Consider the following 19,267-nt stretch of genomic DNA (forward strand, 5'->3'; position numbering starts at 1 on the left):
TCTGAGCTGATAGACATTTCATCATAATAGAAGGTTATATATTTGATCCCGGTTCTCCACTTAATGAGGAGAATAAGCTTGCAATTCCTGTTGAATGTAGATGGTGAAAGTACGAATGCTTACAGACATTTTTTTTTCTTATTTAACCTCAAATTTTAGTATTATTGATATGGTGTATAATCAAACAATTTTAAAGATTATTTCCACTTGCAGTCCAAAATTCACAATTCATACTTCCGCTAAGAACTGGGATAATATAGTACAATTTTCTACCATGTGTCTTACTGAACTAAGCTATGTACATCGAGCTCTGTTTTTAAAAGAAATTAATAAAAGTCAAAGTCCAGTATTTGGAATCATTTGTATATGAGATGGGTGGCAAATAAATAAATAAATAAATTAAATGAATGAATGAACGAATGAATAAAAATAAATAAATAAATAAATAAATAAATAAATAAATATGGAATAGGTTGTATATGAGATGGGTGGCAAATAAATAAATACATACATACAGTACATACATACATAATAAAATTTGAATACAATTAAAGCTGAAGCCAAAATCTCACCTTTTCTTATTGTTTGCAAAAACAAAATAAGACTAAAAATAATTAATTTTTATTGCTTCTTTAAAAATAAAAAATAATAACCAAACCTCCAAATTTGCAAGACTAATATCAGGAGACAGTCCACAAGAAGGCTGCCTTGGAATCTCATATGGGAGGCTGTTCCAAAGGGCTAGAGCAGCCATTATACATTAGATGCATTTCCAGGTCCCATCTGGTGGCAACATTTAAGGGAGGGGACCTGGATTGTACCCATTCTAATTAATCTACTAGGATGGGCAAATACCCTCATGGCCCACAAATAGCCATAAAAACTGGAGTTTTTGAAGAAAATTAGGGGGCCAAGGACTGCAATGCCTGCTTTAAACTTCACCAATGCTGAGGGCATTTTTCTTATCTGGCCGGAGATTCAGGTAATAATCTTTCATTCATTTCTTTACCACAGCCATGTATTGGTTAAACTCTTTTGTTGCTTCAGCTGGATGGGATGAAGGATATAATAGAATGGTGATAATAGAACGGTGATTATCATCAATATTCTAACGGCATTGCTTTCTTTCTTTTCCAATTATCTCTTTCAGCAATTTCATGCTGACATTAAATAGCAGAGTTAAATAAAGTAGAACTCCTATGGGTTTTGCATTCAGAGGGAGATAGCTGTTCACCCTGGACAGCTGTACATAAGTAGCCTGACTTTTTTGAGATCATTGAATAAATAAACTAGTCCAAGGCAGGGATTGTGGCAATTTGTCTGGAGGGACAAACAATGCCCACTCCTAATTCAAAGTGATAGTTATGCAATGTGGCTGTCCATGCCTATCCTAACAAGCTTCCCTTGCTGGCGCTTCTACAAATTCCCTAAAAATGTTTTATTTTTCTTTTGGTTGCAGCATTAAAAAAAAAAGTATATCTCAAAGTGGAAGAAAGATACAAGACTTGAGGTTTGACAGACAGAGGTACTATAAGAGCCAAGGTGGCACAGTGGTTAGAGTGCAGTACTACAGGCTACTTCAGCTGACTGCTAGCTGCAGTTCAGCAGTTCAAATCTCACTGGCTTTCCTCCTTCCGAGGTGGGTAAATGAGGACCCAGATTGTTGAGGGCAATATGCTGATTCTGTAAACCGCTTAGAGAGGGCTGTAAAAGCATTAAGAAGCGGTATATAAGTCTAAGTGCTATTGCTATAATCTGAACTTGACTAACTCACAATTTGCTGTGAATCAGTAAACGCTAGAGTTGGCCATTGAGAGCAATTCTCCTGACATAGATGAGATTGTCTGTCAGTGCTTCTGTTACAGAACAATCTTCGCCACAAAGGGAAAATAACATTTTGCCTACCCACTGGCACAGACGGAGCCTCCTCAATGAGAGCCGTTTATAAAATTTGAGTAAACAAATGAAAAAAGTTCCCCAATATGTTTGAGTGGGAAATTTAAACATAATAAGTGTCACACACGCCCTATTAATACATTAGGTGGGAGAACTTTCATTAGCTGTAAGATTATCACATTAGTCAACTCAGGTTCATTCATAAAACAACATAGTGATTTCTGGGGGCCAAACTAAATGCTACAATGCAGCCACCACATCCAACATATAGGCTTGTCCCTTGCAAAGTAGTCTTCAGCAAAGGGTCCCAAAAAGTGCTTTTCCAAAAGACAACGGGACTTTCTGGGGGTTTTTTTCCCCTTTGAAAATGTTTCGCTTCTCATCCAGGAAACTTCTTGGTGAAATGAAGAAGTTTCTTGGATGAAACTTTTTTCTTTTTTTCAAAAGAAAAAAAAAAAAAGATGGTCCAGTTGCCTTTTGGAAAAGCAGCTTTGGGACACCCATGACCTGGTTGGCTGAGAACTTCCACAGACTTTCAGCAAAGGGAGTTTCCTGAGCAGAGGAAAGTAGCTGCAGCCATCTCTGGGTAGCCTGTCTTTTTCTGAAATCCCCCTACTAAATTCTTTGCCCCCAGATGTTCAGGCCAGAGGTGGGTTTCAGTAGATTCTGACCAGTTCTGGAGAACCGGTAGCAGAAATTTTGAATAGTTCGGAGAACCGGTAGTAAAAATTCTGACTGGCTCCGCCCCATCTATTCTCTGCCTCCCAAGTCCCAGCTGATTGGGAGGAAATGGGGATTTTGCAGTAACCTTCCCCTGGATTAGGGTGGGAATGGAGATTTTACAGTATCCTTCCTCTGGCACGCCCACCAAGCCACGGCAAAGCCACGCCCACAGAACCGGTAGTAAAAATTTTTTGAAACCCACCACTGGTTCAAACCAGCTTTTCAAAATCTTTGCAGGGCTGCTTGAAGTGGGGAAGAGCCAGGAGAGTTTCAAAGGGAAATAGATAGTTTTTCTTACAGGGAAGAGCCATTTCCCTTCTTGTGTATGGTTTGGCTCATAACATCCTCTTTATCTCCTTCAGCCTGCCACTTTCTGTCCTTGGCAAAACATTCTGGCACCTAAATAAAGCCAGCTAATGAATATGCATGCATTATTATGTGCCTGCTTGTCTAATTCACAGAATTTGGGTTTGCGGGTCAGATAGAAACGTTTATTTTTAGCATCAAATTCTAAATACAAGCCTGAGGCAGGGAAACACAAAATTCTCAAGGATGCTGAAACCCCTCTCTTCGAGGCAATCCATCTTGACTTTCACTTTTTGTTTGCTTTTGTTCTTACACAACTGTGTACATTACCAAAATCAAACAAAGTCATGAAGCATGCCTGCAGGCTGGTTAAAAAGAGGGGGAAAGATAATCAAGGAAGGATTTCTGGCATATAAGAAGCATTCAAACATTCCTGCAGCTGCGCTGTGTGTGTGATTCAAATATCATAAGATCTCATGTTCAATACGCAAGGACAAAGTATATGTAGGAGGTGAATGTATATATGCTTCAAATCGCCTACAAATGACTTTGTCTTTAGACCTTCAGAGCAAATGACAGTTGGGATTTTACCAGATTGAGCTTCTGTGAGGGGTCAACTGAACCCAGTTAGAAGCCCTCATCCTGAAACCTGAAAGTTCCTTTTAGAATCTGGTAACTGCACAAAAATCCATAGAGGATCTGCTTATGGCAGCAAGTTGGCTAAAGATTGCAGTCACATACCTAGGATTGGTTTAGTTCTTACAGATTCAGGTGAATGCTTGAATAGATCTTTGGTCTACCACTCTTTTTCCTGCATTTGCCTGAAAGGAAGCTGAGATTTTTTAAAAAAAGGTTACTTAAATTAAGTGACAGCAGGAGGCTTCCTAAAGTAAATTAAGTTTCTTAGCTTCCTCATTACTGCTGTGTTGGAGTTCCTGACTTTCAGTGACAAATGGGCAATAGATCTCAGAAATGTTGGCTGAGCAACCAGAGCCAGCAGCTGCAGGATTACTGGAAGAAAAGTTGTTTACCCTTTGCAAATATACAAAAACTGGAAATGAAGAATTAATGATCTGTTATTACAAATCAGATTCAGAACTAGAAGAGGATATCTGAAAAGAATATATCAGTTCTGAAAAGGGCAACGAGCAGAATCAGAAATAACAGAGCAGAGGCTGGTAGAACATTCAACTATGACATGAAATAAAGTATTCGTAGAAGTAGAATTGGAAGAACTGTAAAAGTCTACCCAGGGCAATGAAATAGAAGCCTTCCCAGAAGTATTTCGGACTATATTGGCAAACCACGGGGGAGGGGGTATACTAGGAAATGACCAGGCTGACCCTGAGACCAGGGTCAAATGCATCTTCAGTCTGGTCTGGTGCCCCTACATCTCAAAAGAGTCAGAAATCCAAGCCCCCCCCACCTTGTAGTCTCTTGATTCTTATCTGCCACCAATTTCACTTGACTGTTAGTAGATCAGATTCCTGTGTATAGCTTGCATGGAATAAACTCACAGTGCTTTTGAATTCTATCCTGACTTCTGGTTTCTTGGGCCTGACGGGGGGTGGGGGTTGGTGGGAGGGGGGGTTTGGCAGTAGAGGAAACCAGCAAAGCTACTGAATAGTTTTCATTCCCAAACCAAGCACTCTCTCTCCTCTGCCTTCTCCTCAGAAAGAACAAAACCTTGTAGCTAAAGAAAAACAAGAGAAGTTCAAACAGAGAATGACTGGACAACTAGAACAGCACAAAAACAACATAACAAGATTGCCTATATTGAAGCTTGTTCCAACGAAACAGCTAGCACAAATATTAACAGATGCTAACACTGTAATATCAAATAAAAGCACCAGGGCACTACAAGAAACAAACCAACTAATGCACAACATGGGTGCAGCTATAACTGAATATCTTTGATGCAAAATCAACAAACAAAAACAAACAGTGCACCACCCAAAAAAAAATGATTAGGCATGCTAAGAGCAGCATGCTAAGATAACTCAACGTAAAACAGTTCATTTAGTGACCATTCAAAGTAACAATGGCACTGAAAAAAGTGACTTATGACCATTTTTCACACTTACGACCATTGCAGCATCCCCACGATCATGTGATTAAAATTCAGATGCTTGGCAACTGATTCATACTTATGACCGTTGCTATGTCCCAAGGTCATGTGATCACCTTTTGCAACCTTTCAACAAGCAAAATCAACGGGGAAGTCAGATTCACATAACAATCATGTTACTAACTTATCAGTTGTGGCAAGAAAAGGTTGTAAAATGGGGCACTGTACAACAGTGCTGTTGTAACTTTGAATGGCCACTAAACAAATGGCTGTACGTCAAGGACTACCTGTACTTAATTTATATGCCACCTATCTCCCTGATAAGGCGACTCTGGGCAGCTAATGAGATGATAACCACATTGTAATATGTGGTATAAATTGACTTTTAGTTACATGTAGCAACATTTTTTAAAAAAATCAAATCCTAGGTTCCCTGGAGTCTTTTAGTCTCATTCAAGCAAAAATCCTGCCCTTGGCCATTTGTGAAAACATTTGATGTTAATGTGTTTAAACTGCACGAAGGATGTGGTGAAAACCCACAGGATTACTCCTCGAAAACACATTCACTGTATGGAAATGCTGATTCCTTGCCTTTTAGGGATCTGCATAAAGTAAGGTTTAACTGGGCAATTACTAATGCTACATAACTTTCCCCTTCCCCCATGGTTCATTCAAGATGTTTTTGTTGACTCATTCCCTTGTTTTGGCTATAGATCCTGTTAGTGAGTTTGCGGAAGAGAACCTTAGAGACACATGGGAAAGGAGAATGAAACACGGAATTACTTTTGAGTTACTTTTAGCCGCTGAATTACCTCCATTTCTGAAAAAAAAAAAGGGAAGGGGAATTTGCTGTGGAGTTTCATGAAAGAAAAGGAATGGTTTGAAAATTTAGCAAAACGTTATTTCTCTGGTCTTCATCTTAGTGGTATGCTTTGGATTAAAAATATTAAAAGTGAAAATATGGCAGCAGGCTATTTTTCATCATTTCAGGCTTCTTACGAAGGAGGAGTAGAGTGGGATAATCTGGAACTGTCAAACTGGCATCCAGGAAGCTAAATCTCAGAATGAGGTTAGCAATCAATGCTAAAAATAATAGAAGTGCCTTCCTTAAATATATTCCATAAGTAAAGGGGGAAAAAGGAAAAGAAAATAATCAGTATATTAGCCAGTCAATGGCAAAATGTTAGCAGGCAACAACAACAACAACAAAAAGACATTTCTGCAACTCTTACTTCAGTTTAGACTTTAGTTCAACACAAAAGTATACATTCGAAGTGAAAATTGTGAGGAGCAAGATAAGACTGAAGCTTGGGATGGGTAGATATATGGTCAGCTTAAATATCCAGGATGAGATAAATTGCATACTAGGGTACTGGAAAAAAAACCTAGGAAGTTCCATAGGAAATCATAAAGAAGTTATTTGCAACCATGTAGAAAACAATGCACTAATAACCAGAAATCATAGATTTATCAAGAACAAAGTTCAACAGACTAACAATATCTGGAAGGCATTCACATTGAGTGGCTTGGATTCAAAAGTGCATGAATTAATGCTTCCTCTATATAATCAAACCATAATCGATAGACTACAAATAATATATTTGTGGTTGCTAAAGAAGGGAAATTCTTTAGCTTTGAGAAAGGAGACTAAAGTGATAGCACTCTTCAAGTAACTTCCATGTTACATAGAAGTTCCAGAACTGTTCTCTTCCATTTTACAGTGCAGGACATAAAATAATGGATTTAAGTTAAAGGATGGTAGAGTTGTACTGGAACAGTATGAGCAGTTTGATACTGAAACTAATTAACTAGAGAAGTGGTGGATTTCTTTTCACTGCTTTAATGCTTTAATATGGATTTTTGCTCTGAGCAGGGGTTGAGCCCAAACGGCCTCTCACTTTTATGATTCTATGGTTTTCACTTCAAGTTAAGTCTAAGGCTTTCATCATTACAATACTTCATGCACACATAGTAGATTAAGCATCTAAATCTCATCTCTGACTCTTTAATTACAATGCTCACTCTAATGCAGGGGTGAAATCTACTTACCTTCCCTACCAGTTTGGAAGTGCATGTGCCCCGCGCGCGGATCCTCTGCAAATACGCAAACCCTTCTGTGCATGCGCAGAGGGTAAAAAACAGGTTTTAACCAGGAAGGTTAACCAGGTTTTAACCAGGAAGTAACAATGACTGGGTGGGTGGGCGGAGCCTCACGCTGCCATTGCTACCAGTTCTCTGAACCACCCGCTGCCATCGCTACCGGTTCGGCCAAATCAGTCCGAACCGGTAGCATTTCACCCCTGCTCTAATGGTGTTGTCTATCAGTCACTTGCCACTAAATTCTTTTGTCTTAGATGCAGATGCCCATGCTCCTGCTACACAAATATCTTCCAGGTGCCTTCAGTTTAAATTTGCCAAAGCATAACTTGCTTTTTGACTTACAGCCTGAGGAATCACTCAGCCTGGTTCAGCCACATTGATGCTGAGTTTTTGCTCTTGTCATGGGGGAAGAAGCCAACAGGAAATCAGTTGCTTTTTCCAGGAGTTTATGCATAGCAGTGCTTCAGCAAAGCAAGAAAAAGAGTGTTTGTATAACGGAGTAGGGAATATGGTTGGACTGCAAATCAGCTTAACTGTATATGAAACTTTGCCAGATAACCGTATTTCAATCAGCTGCCCTGCTTCTGCTTGGTTCTGGGAGTTTTATTTTAGTTTCGTAAGATCCAGAGATTCTACTATAAAAGAAGAGATGTTTACTCCAGCAAAAATATCTCTGCTTGACAGTTGGGAGAGGATTGAGGAAGAGCCCTGGAGGCGCAAGTGGTTAGAGTACAGTATTGCAGGCAAACTCTGCCCACAGTCTGGAGTTCAATCCTGACAGGCTCAAGGTTGACTCAGCCTTCCATCCTTCCGAGGTCAGTAAAATGAGGACCCAAATTGTTGGGGGCAATATGCAAATAATGTTGACATTGTAAACCACCCAAAAAGTGCTGTAATGAGCTATGGGGCAGTATATAAGCCTAAATGCTATTGCTATTGTGAACAGCAGCAGAACTAACTCGCCTAAATTAGTACGATATAACAAGTAGTCAAAGAGTGGGTGCAGGAACTATGACACCATTGCGTGGGGCAGATGACCTTTGACTGACTGGGATCATGAAATCAATGGTCAACAAGGATAGGAATTTCCAGAGTTGTTACTGTCTGCCTCTAAATGATATAAAATTACTTTTATGTTTATATTTGATATACTCCAAAACAATAAGGTGCTTACTAATGTTGACCCAGACAATGTTATTATTGCCTTTCAATTTATATAGCTGTCCATTTGATGTGTGGGTCTTTTGGTGGTACATCTGCACACAACTAGAAAACCTACAGTCTGAATCCATGTCCTTTATTCCAAAGCATTGTGACAATGTATCACAGATGAAAAGAACTCTCTCTCTCTCTCCCTCTCTCCCTCCCTCCCTCCTTCCCCCGCTTCTATCTTCCGTCCTGCTCCCCCCCAATTCCCTGGGCACTCTCAAATTAATATTGGACTTTTTCACTGTTCTCTCCTGAAAATCCTGTATAAACTTCAGGATATGGTATTTAACAAGTTATATACAATAACCTGTTTAATAATACTGAAATGATAAAGCAGGGGAAAAGGTTTTATCAAGTTCTATTTTTATAATGGAATACCATATCTCCAATTCTGAATCCCTATTTAACAGCTAAAACAACTTCCTGTAAGACCCATTACCCATGGCAGAAAGTCAGCAATATTCCCTAAATAAAAACAGTATATAATAAAGAGTTTGGGAGATTGTCTTTAAAAATGGTTGATTATTTGTAACCCTTTCTTATTTATTTATAACTACAGAAGATATCACAGTATATAGAATCTCAGTAGTACCACTACTGTATATACCAGGGGCCTCCAACCTTGGCAACTTTAAGACTTGTGGACTTCAACTCCCAGAGATCCTCAGCCAGCAAAGCAAAGTTGAAGTCCACAAGTCTTAAAGTTGCCAAGGTTGGAGACCCCTGGTATAGAGGAAACGTACAAGCAGAATACTTTTTTTTTTTGGCTTAAGAAGGTTTGCACAAACAGAACATTTCAAGGAAAAACAATTTTCAGTAGTATTTGCTTAAATACAGCTGCAGCACTAAACACCTGTTCAGCAATGACAGTACTGACTGAAAGTTGATCTGGAAGCAGCTTTGCAATTAGGGAATTCATACTGAGTGATCGATGTATCAGTCAGCTCTGCATATCAACAAGGAAAAACTATCATTAGATCCTGCTTTTAGTTTTCAGCAATAACAATGGCTAAGCAATGCTCACTGCAAAAAGTTCAATAATTAATGACTAGGAACATTCGTCAGGTTCTCTCAGGTTTATCATAGCTGTAGCATAGAGTTAATAAACATTTCAATTTTAGATTTAAAATATTTTTATGGCTACTGTTCAATTAATTTATTTTTATTACCGGTATGAACATGTGTTTTTAAAACTTATTTAGTATGTTTATATACTTTATAAATATACTTTTCAGTCCAAAGGTTTTGAAAAAACAGCTTAAAAAAGAATTTAAAGTCAGCCCCAGCATCTAACATTTCTGAAACTTACAACAGTAAGTTAAACAATGTGAAAAAAATAGCAATACAATCTGTGCTAAAATACTGGACCAAAAAGTTATGTTGAAATACAAAATTCTTTAACAGCCATTAAAAATGAAAGGAGAGAAAATCAGCAAGCTTATCAGGGTGAAGGAAGTCTAAGGCTGCTATTTGAAATCTCATAGAAGAAAATTTAGGGCATCTGGAGTCAGGTGCTATGTGCCAATGTCAATGCTCTAGAACAGTGTTTCTCAACCTTGGCCGCTGGACGATGGGTGGACTTCAACTCCCAGAATTCCCCAGCCAGCTCTGCTGGGAGTTGAAGTCCACCCATCGTCCAGTGGCCAAGACTGAGAAACACTGCTCTAGAACCAAGATCACAGGCTGTTTGGTTTAAGAAATCATATAGAGGCCAGAGCAAATATATTAAAACAATAATACCTGCTAGTGCTCATCAATAATTAAATGTGACGCTTTGTGTATCAGCAAAGTTTTGGAACTATCTTAAAGCTCAGCCTTACATAGAGCACACAACCACAACCACCTCATCAGGATATTACTACTAAGTATCTTAAGTTCAAAGCACAGTGAACATACTGATGAAGCTTATGAAACATTCTAGGTCATGGCTCCTACTTGTAAATCAAAGAGCAAAAGTTGAAAATTATTATTTTGGCAGCTTATTTTGGAAGCGGAATATCTCAAATATAAACATAATAATAATTTTATAGCATTTAGAGGCATTGGCCCAATGAACAATGTACGCCCAAAAAATCATTATTTTCTTCATTGTCTGGCCCAATGATCAAGGGCGTATTTTGGCCTTGCAGCCAACAGTTATCCATTCTTATCTTGAGCTTGCATTTATTGATCCTCCCTTAATTCATCATCAGCTACGAATATTTGTTTAGGGAATTCTTTGCTTAGAAATGGATCAGACCGAAATGGATGAAGAAGCTTGCAGGGTGGTTGCTATGGGGAAAAGCCACAATCTGCCACCATTACTTTTAGAGTCTTTCCTTCCAATATAGGAGTAGAGCTTTTACAAAATAGTATGTTAATGTAGCAGTTCCTAGGACAGTCCAGAAAAATATCAGTGTGGGTTTGATTGAAAGCCACGCTGCCCTTTTTACTTTCCCACCTGGGTGGTGAGTTATGGCACTCAGGCAATTTCCTCCAAACCAGGTTAAATGCCAGGCAAAAATGGATCAAAATAGCCACCTTCCAGGCTCTGCGTTGTTCTAAATTTTAAAGGCTAACACAACAGATGTGAAACTGGCAGAATACAACGGGAATCTTAAGATTATTGTTTTGTTTTGTTCTGTGCTGTTTTATTTTATTTAGGAAATTTATATGCTGCTCACATCCTTTACACTTTTTAAATATGCATGTGGTGGGAATTTCGCCTATCTGTGCGAGAATGATTTATTTAAGTGATATTCAGGAATCACTCATGAAAGTATTTTTGGGGACTGGGTCTGCACACATGTAGAGTAGCTCTATCAGATAATTGTATCTATAAACTGACTGGAAGGTGAAGGGATGAGTTAAAGGCAACCCTCTGCTTCCCCTTCTGATGGACAGCTTTCCTTAATGAATTTTGCTGAAGCTGGTGTCTTGTAAGACCTTCGGTCATTTCAAGTTGTTGTTTCTAATGCATCTCCTAGGTACTTGTACATGGAAGCTTGCCCCTTACTTGATAATCACTGGATGAGTTGAACCCCAGCTCTCTGTTCCACCACAAACAAGGGTGTTCCTGATCTCTAGAGTGCTACAATTTTCTTGAGGAACATCAGCCGATGGGTTCTCAGACAATCCAACTAATTCCACCCAAAAGCACAATGCAAGCCACTAGAACTATGCAAGTCATTCAGCAGAGTAAACATGGTATGATGCAATCTATGACATATCTCCTGGGCACAGAGAAATCAAGAGATAAATGAACCCTGGTTTCCAAGAATGTTCATTTTGAAATATTTGTTGCTTCTGAGGTCAAGAGAGAGGGAGGAAAGACTTGGAATGTAGATAGGAGATCTGATGAAACATGGTGCAGCTGGCTCAAAATATTTACAAGAAATTTACAAGAATTACCAACCAAAGTCACAATTCAATCTTCCTTCCTTTTTCTCTTCCCTTTTAATTTATTTGTTTTTTTAAATTATTTATTCGGCAGATTTTAAATTTGAGTTGTATATTCTCTGTATATTAAAAATAAAGACAGATTTTTAAAAAATATAATGAGCTATAAACATATTTCTGAACATGCATATCTTCTTTCTGGGTGGTAATTTTTCCGGTTGATGATACCAATTGCCAACTGAATAATGTTTAGTAAACATCATTTCTGCAAAATAGCAGTAGCAATAAACAAGTATACCAAATGTTTTAATAATGTGCTTTTTGAAGATATAGATTTATTATATCTCACAGAAACAAAATAGCCCAAAGTGTTGATTGTATATTAATTTGACAAGTGTTTTCCTAATTATTTTCTTTCGTTTTGTTGCTAAGGTATCTAAGGCTGATGCCAATCTTGCTAATCTGAAGAGATATTTCTTCCCTGTCACCTTTATAGCCCAAGAAACTAGAGAACATCCCTTCTTTGCCACACCTAAATTTCTTTTATGAGCTAAGCTGCTTCTTGTCTGACTACTCCCCTGGCTGTGACTCTTCCTCCTGCCTCCCAAGGTCATTCCCACACACCATTTCACCTTGTCGTCTCTGACTTTGAGAGCATGACACAACATGGGCCACAAAGCTAGTGATAAAAGCTGTGTTGGTATGTTGGAAGATTCAAGCCTCTTTTCGATGTCAACTCAGTTATTTGAGAACTACTTAAACATGATTATCTTTTGTGTGGCTGAGAGCATGTCTGAATGATCCAATTATATGATCCTACATAATTGGCATTCTCTTTCTGCGGAAATGCTAATTTCATGGGGAAAACATGAAGAATCAGTTCCCTCATACATAGCTGGGGGATTTAAATACAATTCCTTCCATGGAATAACTGCTTGGAGACAGATGGCTGAGACAACACTAAAAGGTTGCTTGAATGAGATATTCTTGAATTTTGGAACCCTACTGAAATTCCCCAGGGCTCTTTTGAAAACAAAGTCAGTTGAAACAGTCAGTTGCCAAGCATCTGAATTTTGATCACATGACCATAGGGATGCTACAGCGGTCATAAATGTGAAAAACGGTCATAAGTCACTTTTTTCAGTGCCATTGTAACTCCAAACGGTCACTAAACGAACTGTTGTAAATCGAGGACTACCTGTATTTAACATCTTGAGACTGTAGATGTGACAACACTAATGTTTGAATGACTCAGCTAAATGACCCCTAAACCATGTAATAAGTTGACCTAATACTTTCCGCCATGAATAGATCAATTTCAGATTTTGCTTCCCTACAAAGATTCTCCCCTATAATCTCATTTATACAACAAACAAGAGGTGAAAATATTTTTTCTGTGTTTATTATTTCACCAAGGGTATGTTAGGAAAGTGGGTTTTGCCACTAGGTCGGGACTGTCAAACTCCCAGCCCGTGGGCTGGATGCGTCACGCGCTGGCCACGCCCACGCCTGGTTTAGCGAAGGGGGAAAAGTCCCAATATGTCACATGATGTCGCCGTGATGATGTGAGTTTGATAGTCCTGCACTAGGTAATTTATGATTTCCTATCTAGACCCAGAGATGGAGGTTTTTCTTTAACTTGGGAAAGCAAGAGCCTCCATAGAGAGGCTGGTTTTTACTTATTCTGCATGTTGTATAAAACTGAGGTTACTGCTCAGGAAAAAGAAGAAAAGGAGGAGAGGAAGAGGAGAATGACAGGTTGCCTATTAACGTGCAACTGGAGGGTCAGATCCACTCTCTTGAATAATTTCTTGGTAGTATATTCTGAACATGTGCTGAAATCAAAATTTCAGGCAAATCCACATTTTAATGGCTTAATTGAGTTGACGGGTGTCACTTATTTAAGAATGCCTGCTGATATGAAATCTCATTACTGCAGCATTTAAAATTGCCAAAGGAATGTGGTCCCATGCATACAAATTTCAAATGATTTCCAAATCAAGGTTTTAATACTGACAAGAGAGTAATGTTAGAAAGTATTACTTCATAGAAAGAGTAGTGGAAGCTTGAAACCAACTTCCAGTGGAGATAGTGGGTTAATCATCAGTAACTGAGTTTAAACATGCTTGGGATAAACACATGTCCATCATCTGACAAAAATAAAATAAAATAAAATAAAATATAGAAATAATAATTAAAATTAATTAATTAATTTTAAAAAACAAGAAAAAAACAAACTTTAAGGGCAAACTCAATGGGCCATTAGGTCTTTTCTGCCATTATTAGAAATCTATGTTTCTAATTCTAATATAGTTTACTTAAGCTGACTGTATTGGCTTGATTCAATTCCATATGTGTGATTGCAGCCTTTCTGACTTCAGCATTGTAATTCTAGGTTTGGGGGCAGAAAAATACAAAGGTATTCTCTCCCCCCGCCCCCACCCCTGACGGTTTCTCTGTAGGTGGGCTGAAGGGAGACATCTGGTTTAAAAAAGCTAAGAACTCCCCAGTTGAACACAGTCAAGGAGAATCGGGACGTTCACCCTGATTGCCGTCATCTTGTCAGAAGTATTTTTCACTGGAGAATCCTTGTGACAAAAAGAAAAGAGTGTTTGTGTGTGATCTGCTGGAGGACGGTTTGCATTATTTTCCCTCCTAATCCATAAGAGCTCCCATTCGAGTCAGGGTTGTTTTTTGTTTTTTGTTTTGTTCATGTTCTGTTCCTGAACATAATCCTTGGCTTCTTCTGATATTTTAAAGCATACAGCCATTCAATTTCCATGGCTTTCTTCACGATACAGTCATTTTAATTTAAAAATAAAGAGAGAAATGTAATTTTCTTTTTTAAAATTGGTCTGATGGCACACACAAATGCGTTGAAGGCAACCTTCTGTCTATCTATCCTTGCTTGAACTGGGAGAGGCGACATATAAACTGAAAAATTGTCTTGATAATTACTGTTTGAAATCAGACATTGTGTGTGTGTGTGTGTATTTAGTGGTGTTAGGAATTTCTGGCTGTCTGATTCAAAGAGTAGTATGTAATTCCATTTATCTTAGACATACATTCATTCTGCCCTGAAGTAAACACCCAATTTTAATTGAACATTCTTCAGCTGGCTAAAATATTTTATGAATTTAGCCTGGACTTTTAATGTGTTTATCACACTAAGAATACAAAGTTTTTCTCCCTGTCAATCTTCATCTCTCAAACTGATCAAGACTGTATTAAGCCACCCTATGTTAAATAAATTGCTTCTTTCATTTTTTTTCATAGCAAAAGCTGCAGCTTGTCCCAACCATCTCAATGTTACCTGGAATGTTAGGCTTCATTATTAGCATTTTAAAAGAGTCTAAGGCCTCTTTTTTTAACTTTAGGGAAACGTATTTTTTTCTCCTTAGCTAAGGCCATTCTTTTGGTATGGGAGAACTTGTCAGTTCTTTTCAGCACTAAAGAATAGAGAGCATATTCTGAAAATCCCTGAATCCACTTGCAAGTTTTAAGAAAGATGCAAACCCAGTTGAGAAAGAATAAAGTAACTTATAAATTTGCCAGTTGTAGAATGTTATCTAGAATCAATGTTTTCTATTGTTCAAGTCTCACGTGTCTTTGTTGCTTGATTACTTACTTTCTGATGTATCACATATACTAAATATATGTATCATTTGTTTCTGTACCTTATAAAAAGAATGTTTTTTGCTTTCTGAATTACTTGATAATTTATATTTTTGGGTGGGCAGAGAAGCCCCTTTGCAAGGGTAAAAAGTGTTTTGAAGTTTTGAGGCAAAGTTGTTGCTAAGTGAAACATCTGTTAAGTGAGCTTTGCCCCATTTTATGACATTTCTTACCACAGTTGCTAAGCGAGTCACTGCAGTTGTTAAATTACTAACATGGTTGTTAAGTGAATCTGGCTTCCCCATTGACTTTGCCTGTCAGAAAGTTACAAAAGTTGATTGCATGACCCTGGGACACGGCAATGGTCATAAATATGAGTCAGCTCCCAGGTGTATGAATTTTGTTCATGTGACTATGAGAATGCTACAACGGTCATAAGTGTGAAAAATGGCCATAAAGCCATTTTTGTCAATGCTGTTTTAACTTCGAACGGTCACTAAATGAACTGTTGTAAGGCGAAGACTATCTGTATCATTCTCAATAGAGTAAAGCTATTACATCCCTTCATTTTTATGTCAGGCTGGAGATGACTAAAACAGAATCCAAATGGGCAAATTATCAATAGTATTGAGTGAAAGAATTCTTCCTTCTAATTCTTAGTACTCGTTTCTCCAAAAGTACCGTAAGACCAGGTCTTATATTAATTTTTTGGTCTAAAAATGTTTCCAGTTAGATCTTATTTTCGGGGAAATACAGTACTAAATGCATCTGTATGGCTGATGATCTTAATTGGGGCTTATTTTTAGGGTAGGGCTCGTATATTACGAGTATCCTGAAAAATCATGCTGGGGCTTATTTTCCGATTGGGTCTTATTTTCGGGGAAGCACAGTAGTATGGAAAAGATGCAGCTGAGCTGAAATCTTGCAGCCAGGTATCCCATTTGTGCTACCTCTTGAAATCTGCTCTGAAGCACTAGCCTACCCTAGTTAGCAGTGATCCTTCCAAGCAGGGGACAGTGTACCTGTACCTGTACTTGTACCTGTATATAACAAGCTTATTTTATCCAGTTAAACCAGATTTTTCAGGAGAGTCAAAAAATATTGCACCCTCATTATATCTCCCTTGTTTCCCTTCCAGTTACTGCTTTCCGTATGTGCCACTTTAAAGACTGAACTGCCTACCATGTGCTGATTCATTGTGGAGGCAGCATTGCCTTTGGGAGACCATCCAGAGCCTTGGCAGATTCCTTTCTACATCAGCCTAGCTGACTAATTCTTTGTTCTGTCTAACCCAGTCTGAATCAATAGGGGAATCCCAGTGCACTCGTCTAATATCTCTGAAAATAGGCCAAAACTGACATGCTTTGCCACCTAAGTAGATCACTGAGGTGAATCACAGCTTTCAAAAACTGTAAACGAATCAGCATCGGTGAAGGAATAAAAATATAACTGAGTTTGGAGAGAGATGAAGTGGGATGATTCAGTGGGCAGAGATCACCTGATTTCTTATTATTTATAATCTGGGAGGATTTAATTTTGAGCTAGGGATTGCTCTAAGAAAGATTAAGCTATTTTATAATCCCACTAAGTATGAATTGAATTTCCTGGGCTGTAGAAAGACTGCAGACGAGTCATGTGTATGGTAGTGAAAATTACCAGCCTGATAAGACATCATGCCCATCCATCAGTGGAAGATTTGTAGAATTACACTTTTTTCTTGATGGATTGTGATTTAAATACCTCTATTAACATCAAGCTGAAATAAGTAAATCTGAAATAAATACATTCTGAAAGCTATTACCATAAACTAATAGCTTTTAGAATGGTAACTGGCTTCTGCTGAAGCAAAAAAAAGACTCTTGCGATACTTTAAAAGGAAAGATTTATTGCATCATTTGTAGATCATTGTCCACTTTACCTGATGAAAAGGACTCGGATCCACAAAGGTTTATACAATTAGCAACTACTGTTAAAGGTGCTACAAGATTCTTAACAAGATCCATATAGCATGGCTTCATACATCCTAGCACCGTATTATTAACAAATCTGGTAATTCTAAAAGTCACAACTGAACACATTTCATCTTCTTTATGCTGGCTTTCCATTCTAACATGATTACTAATGCTAATACAGTACAGCAGGGGGTCCCACACCAGGCCGTGGAAGCAGCGGGCGTGTGCGTGCACGAAGCTCCATTTGTGTGAGCGGCGGGCGCACGTGTCTGCTGCTGGAACAAATTGAGCTGCAAGTGTTCACCCACAGCTCATGCGGAACCATCCCCTCTTCCCCCTGCCAGTCTGCAAAGCCAAAAAGATTGGGGATCACTGCAGTACAGTACAGACAATTGCCTATCTCTCTAAAAGGCCAAGCACTGGATTTCTTCTTAAATACCTACAGAGTTACGCATATGAGCCTATTGCAAGTAGAGTGAAGGGTCATGAGAATCAGGGTGAAATTGTGCAGGAATCCCAAGCCTTCCCTGCCACATTACACTCCCATTATTGAGTTTGGAAAGTGCATCCAGCCCACCTCCTTGTATGCAGCCGTCACATGAGTGTAGATGAGGCTCCTCATCTTGGCCCAGGCTCTCTGAACCTCTGGAACACTGAACTCATTGGTGTATTGTTCTGCAAGCACTTCCAGCATGACGCCAGTCAGAATCTGAGAGAAGAACGAAGATGAAAAGTTAGGAGAACAGAATTTCTCAGTGTCCTCCATAGTTTCAAAACAAGGCGTGACCATTAGCCCCCCCCTTTTTAAATTGCTATCGCTTTGGCCGTGTGCTGCCATAATGGAAGTTTATTCTTAGCTGTTGTACAATACCCAGTAGATGAAGGCGATTAATAATAACTTAATATTGGGCTTCCTTGGGATTATAGACTATAGCTCTTTCATTCCTTGGCAGCCTGTTTTGGTCTAAGGGGTGTACCTAAATAATTTTAGGCCTTGGGATATAAAAGTCTTAATTTCCTGATCTTTCCTAATCATCTTAGATGACTAGGTTATTTCAATTCAGAGGCATGAAACTAGATGTTCTCCTTTACTTCATAGCCATTTTATGCTTCACAATTGCTTGTCCTTGATGCTCTGAGCATGTGTAATAAGACTATGCACCCTTTGGAAATGACACAGAAGAAACACTGCAGACATTCAAGCTCGAGCACAGCACATTTCTGCTATTCAATAAGGCAGACTGATTTTTTTTTAAAAAAAAAATCAGGTTAATATGATAAAAAGTTGTGAATGTTTTATGAGCTACTCATTTTAATGATTCAGTGCTTATGACGTGAAAAATAAGCATTTAGTTATATTAAAATTGGACTTGTTTACTATTTTCCTCATCATCTGACAGGCCCTACGTGGCCATTTCAGCAGCCTGAGGGACTCTGCATTTCAGCCCAAGGCTGCACCACAGCTTGTGCTGAGGGAACTGTAAAGCAGACTATTTGGATGGTAACACAACATAATTCCAAAATCAAATCAATAGAACAAAATCTGTGATAAAATTAGATGATCAAATACTTAATAAAAGCAAGAGAATTAGAAAAGTTTCTTGATGTTAGAAAAGCATCAGTCTATGTGTCAAGAGAATTCTGCAAGCAGGAGCCCCAAAAGCTATCCTCAACACATAATGTTATTAAGAAAACAGCCCCTTTACTCATAAAGAGTCATGGGACAGCTCATCTAGAAGCAGATCCCCACCCCCCCAGTAGCTACCTTAAGAGTAAATATTTGCATTCAAACTGGACGGAGACTATTTTCTGCACAAGTGAGATGTGTTTCAATTACTAGTTCTAATTAGTACTTTAGCAGCTGCATTTTGTGCTAACCCCTTGAACTGAAAAATGAGTCGGCAAGTGCTTCCGACTTCAAGTGAGTGCAGTATTTTATTTTATTTTATTTTGCTGTCTATGAAAACAGCTTTTTTTCCAGGCTTCTTCACAAGCTTAAGAAAATACGTTTTTCTTTAAT

General features: G+C 38.5%; 1 protein-coding gene across 1 annotated transcript in view; it reads right to left on the reverse strand.

Moving 5' to 3' along the window:
* CYGB (cytoglobin) overlaps positions 1 to 19,267 on the reverse strand; it is a 66,307-nt gene that overhangs the window by 9,014 nt on the left and 38,026 nt on the right. The window contains exon 3 of the mRNA XM_034408567.3: positions 17,825 to 17,956. Within this exon, the coding sequence (XP_034264458.1) occupies positions 17,825 to 17,956 (132 nt within the window). The remainder of the gene's footprint in view (positions 1 to 17,824; positions 17,957 to 19,267) is intronic.

The sequence above is a fragment of the Pantherophis guttatus genome, chromosome 2 (assembly GCF_059756535.1).
Source record: "Pantherophis guttatus breed Tessera chromosome 2, ASM5975653v1, whole genome shotgun sequence".
In the NCBI taxonomy this organism is placed as follows: domain Eukaryota; kingdom Metazoa; phylum Chordata; class Lepidosauria; order Squamata; family Colubridae; genus Pantherophis; species Pantherophis guttatus.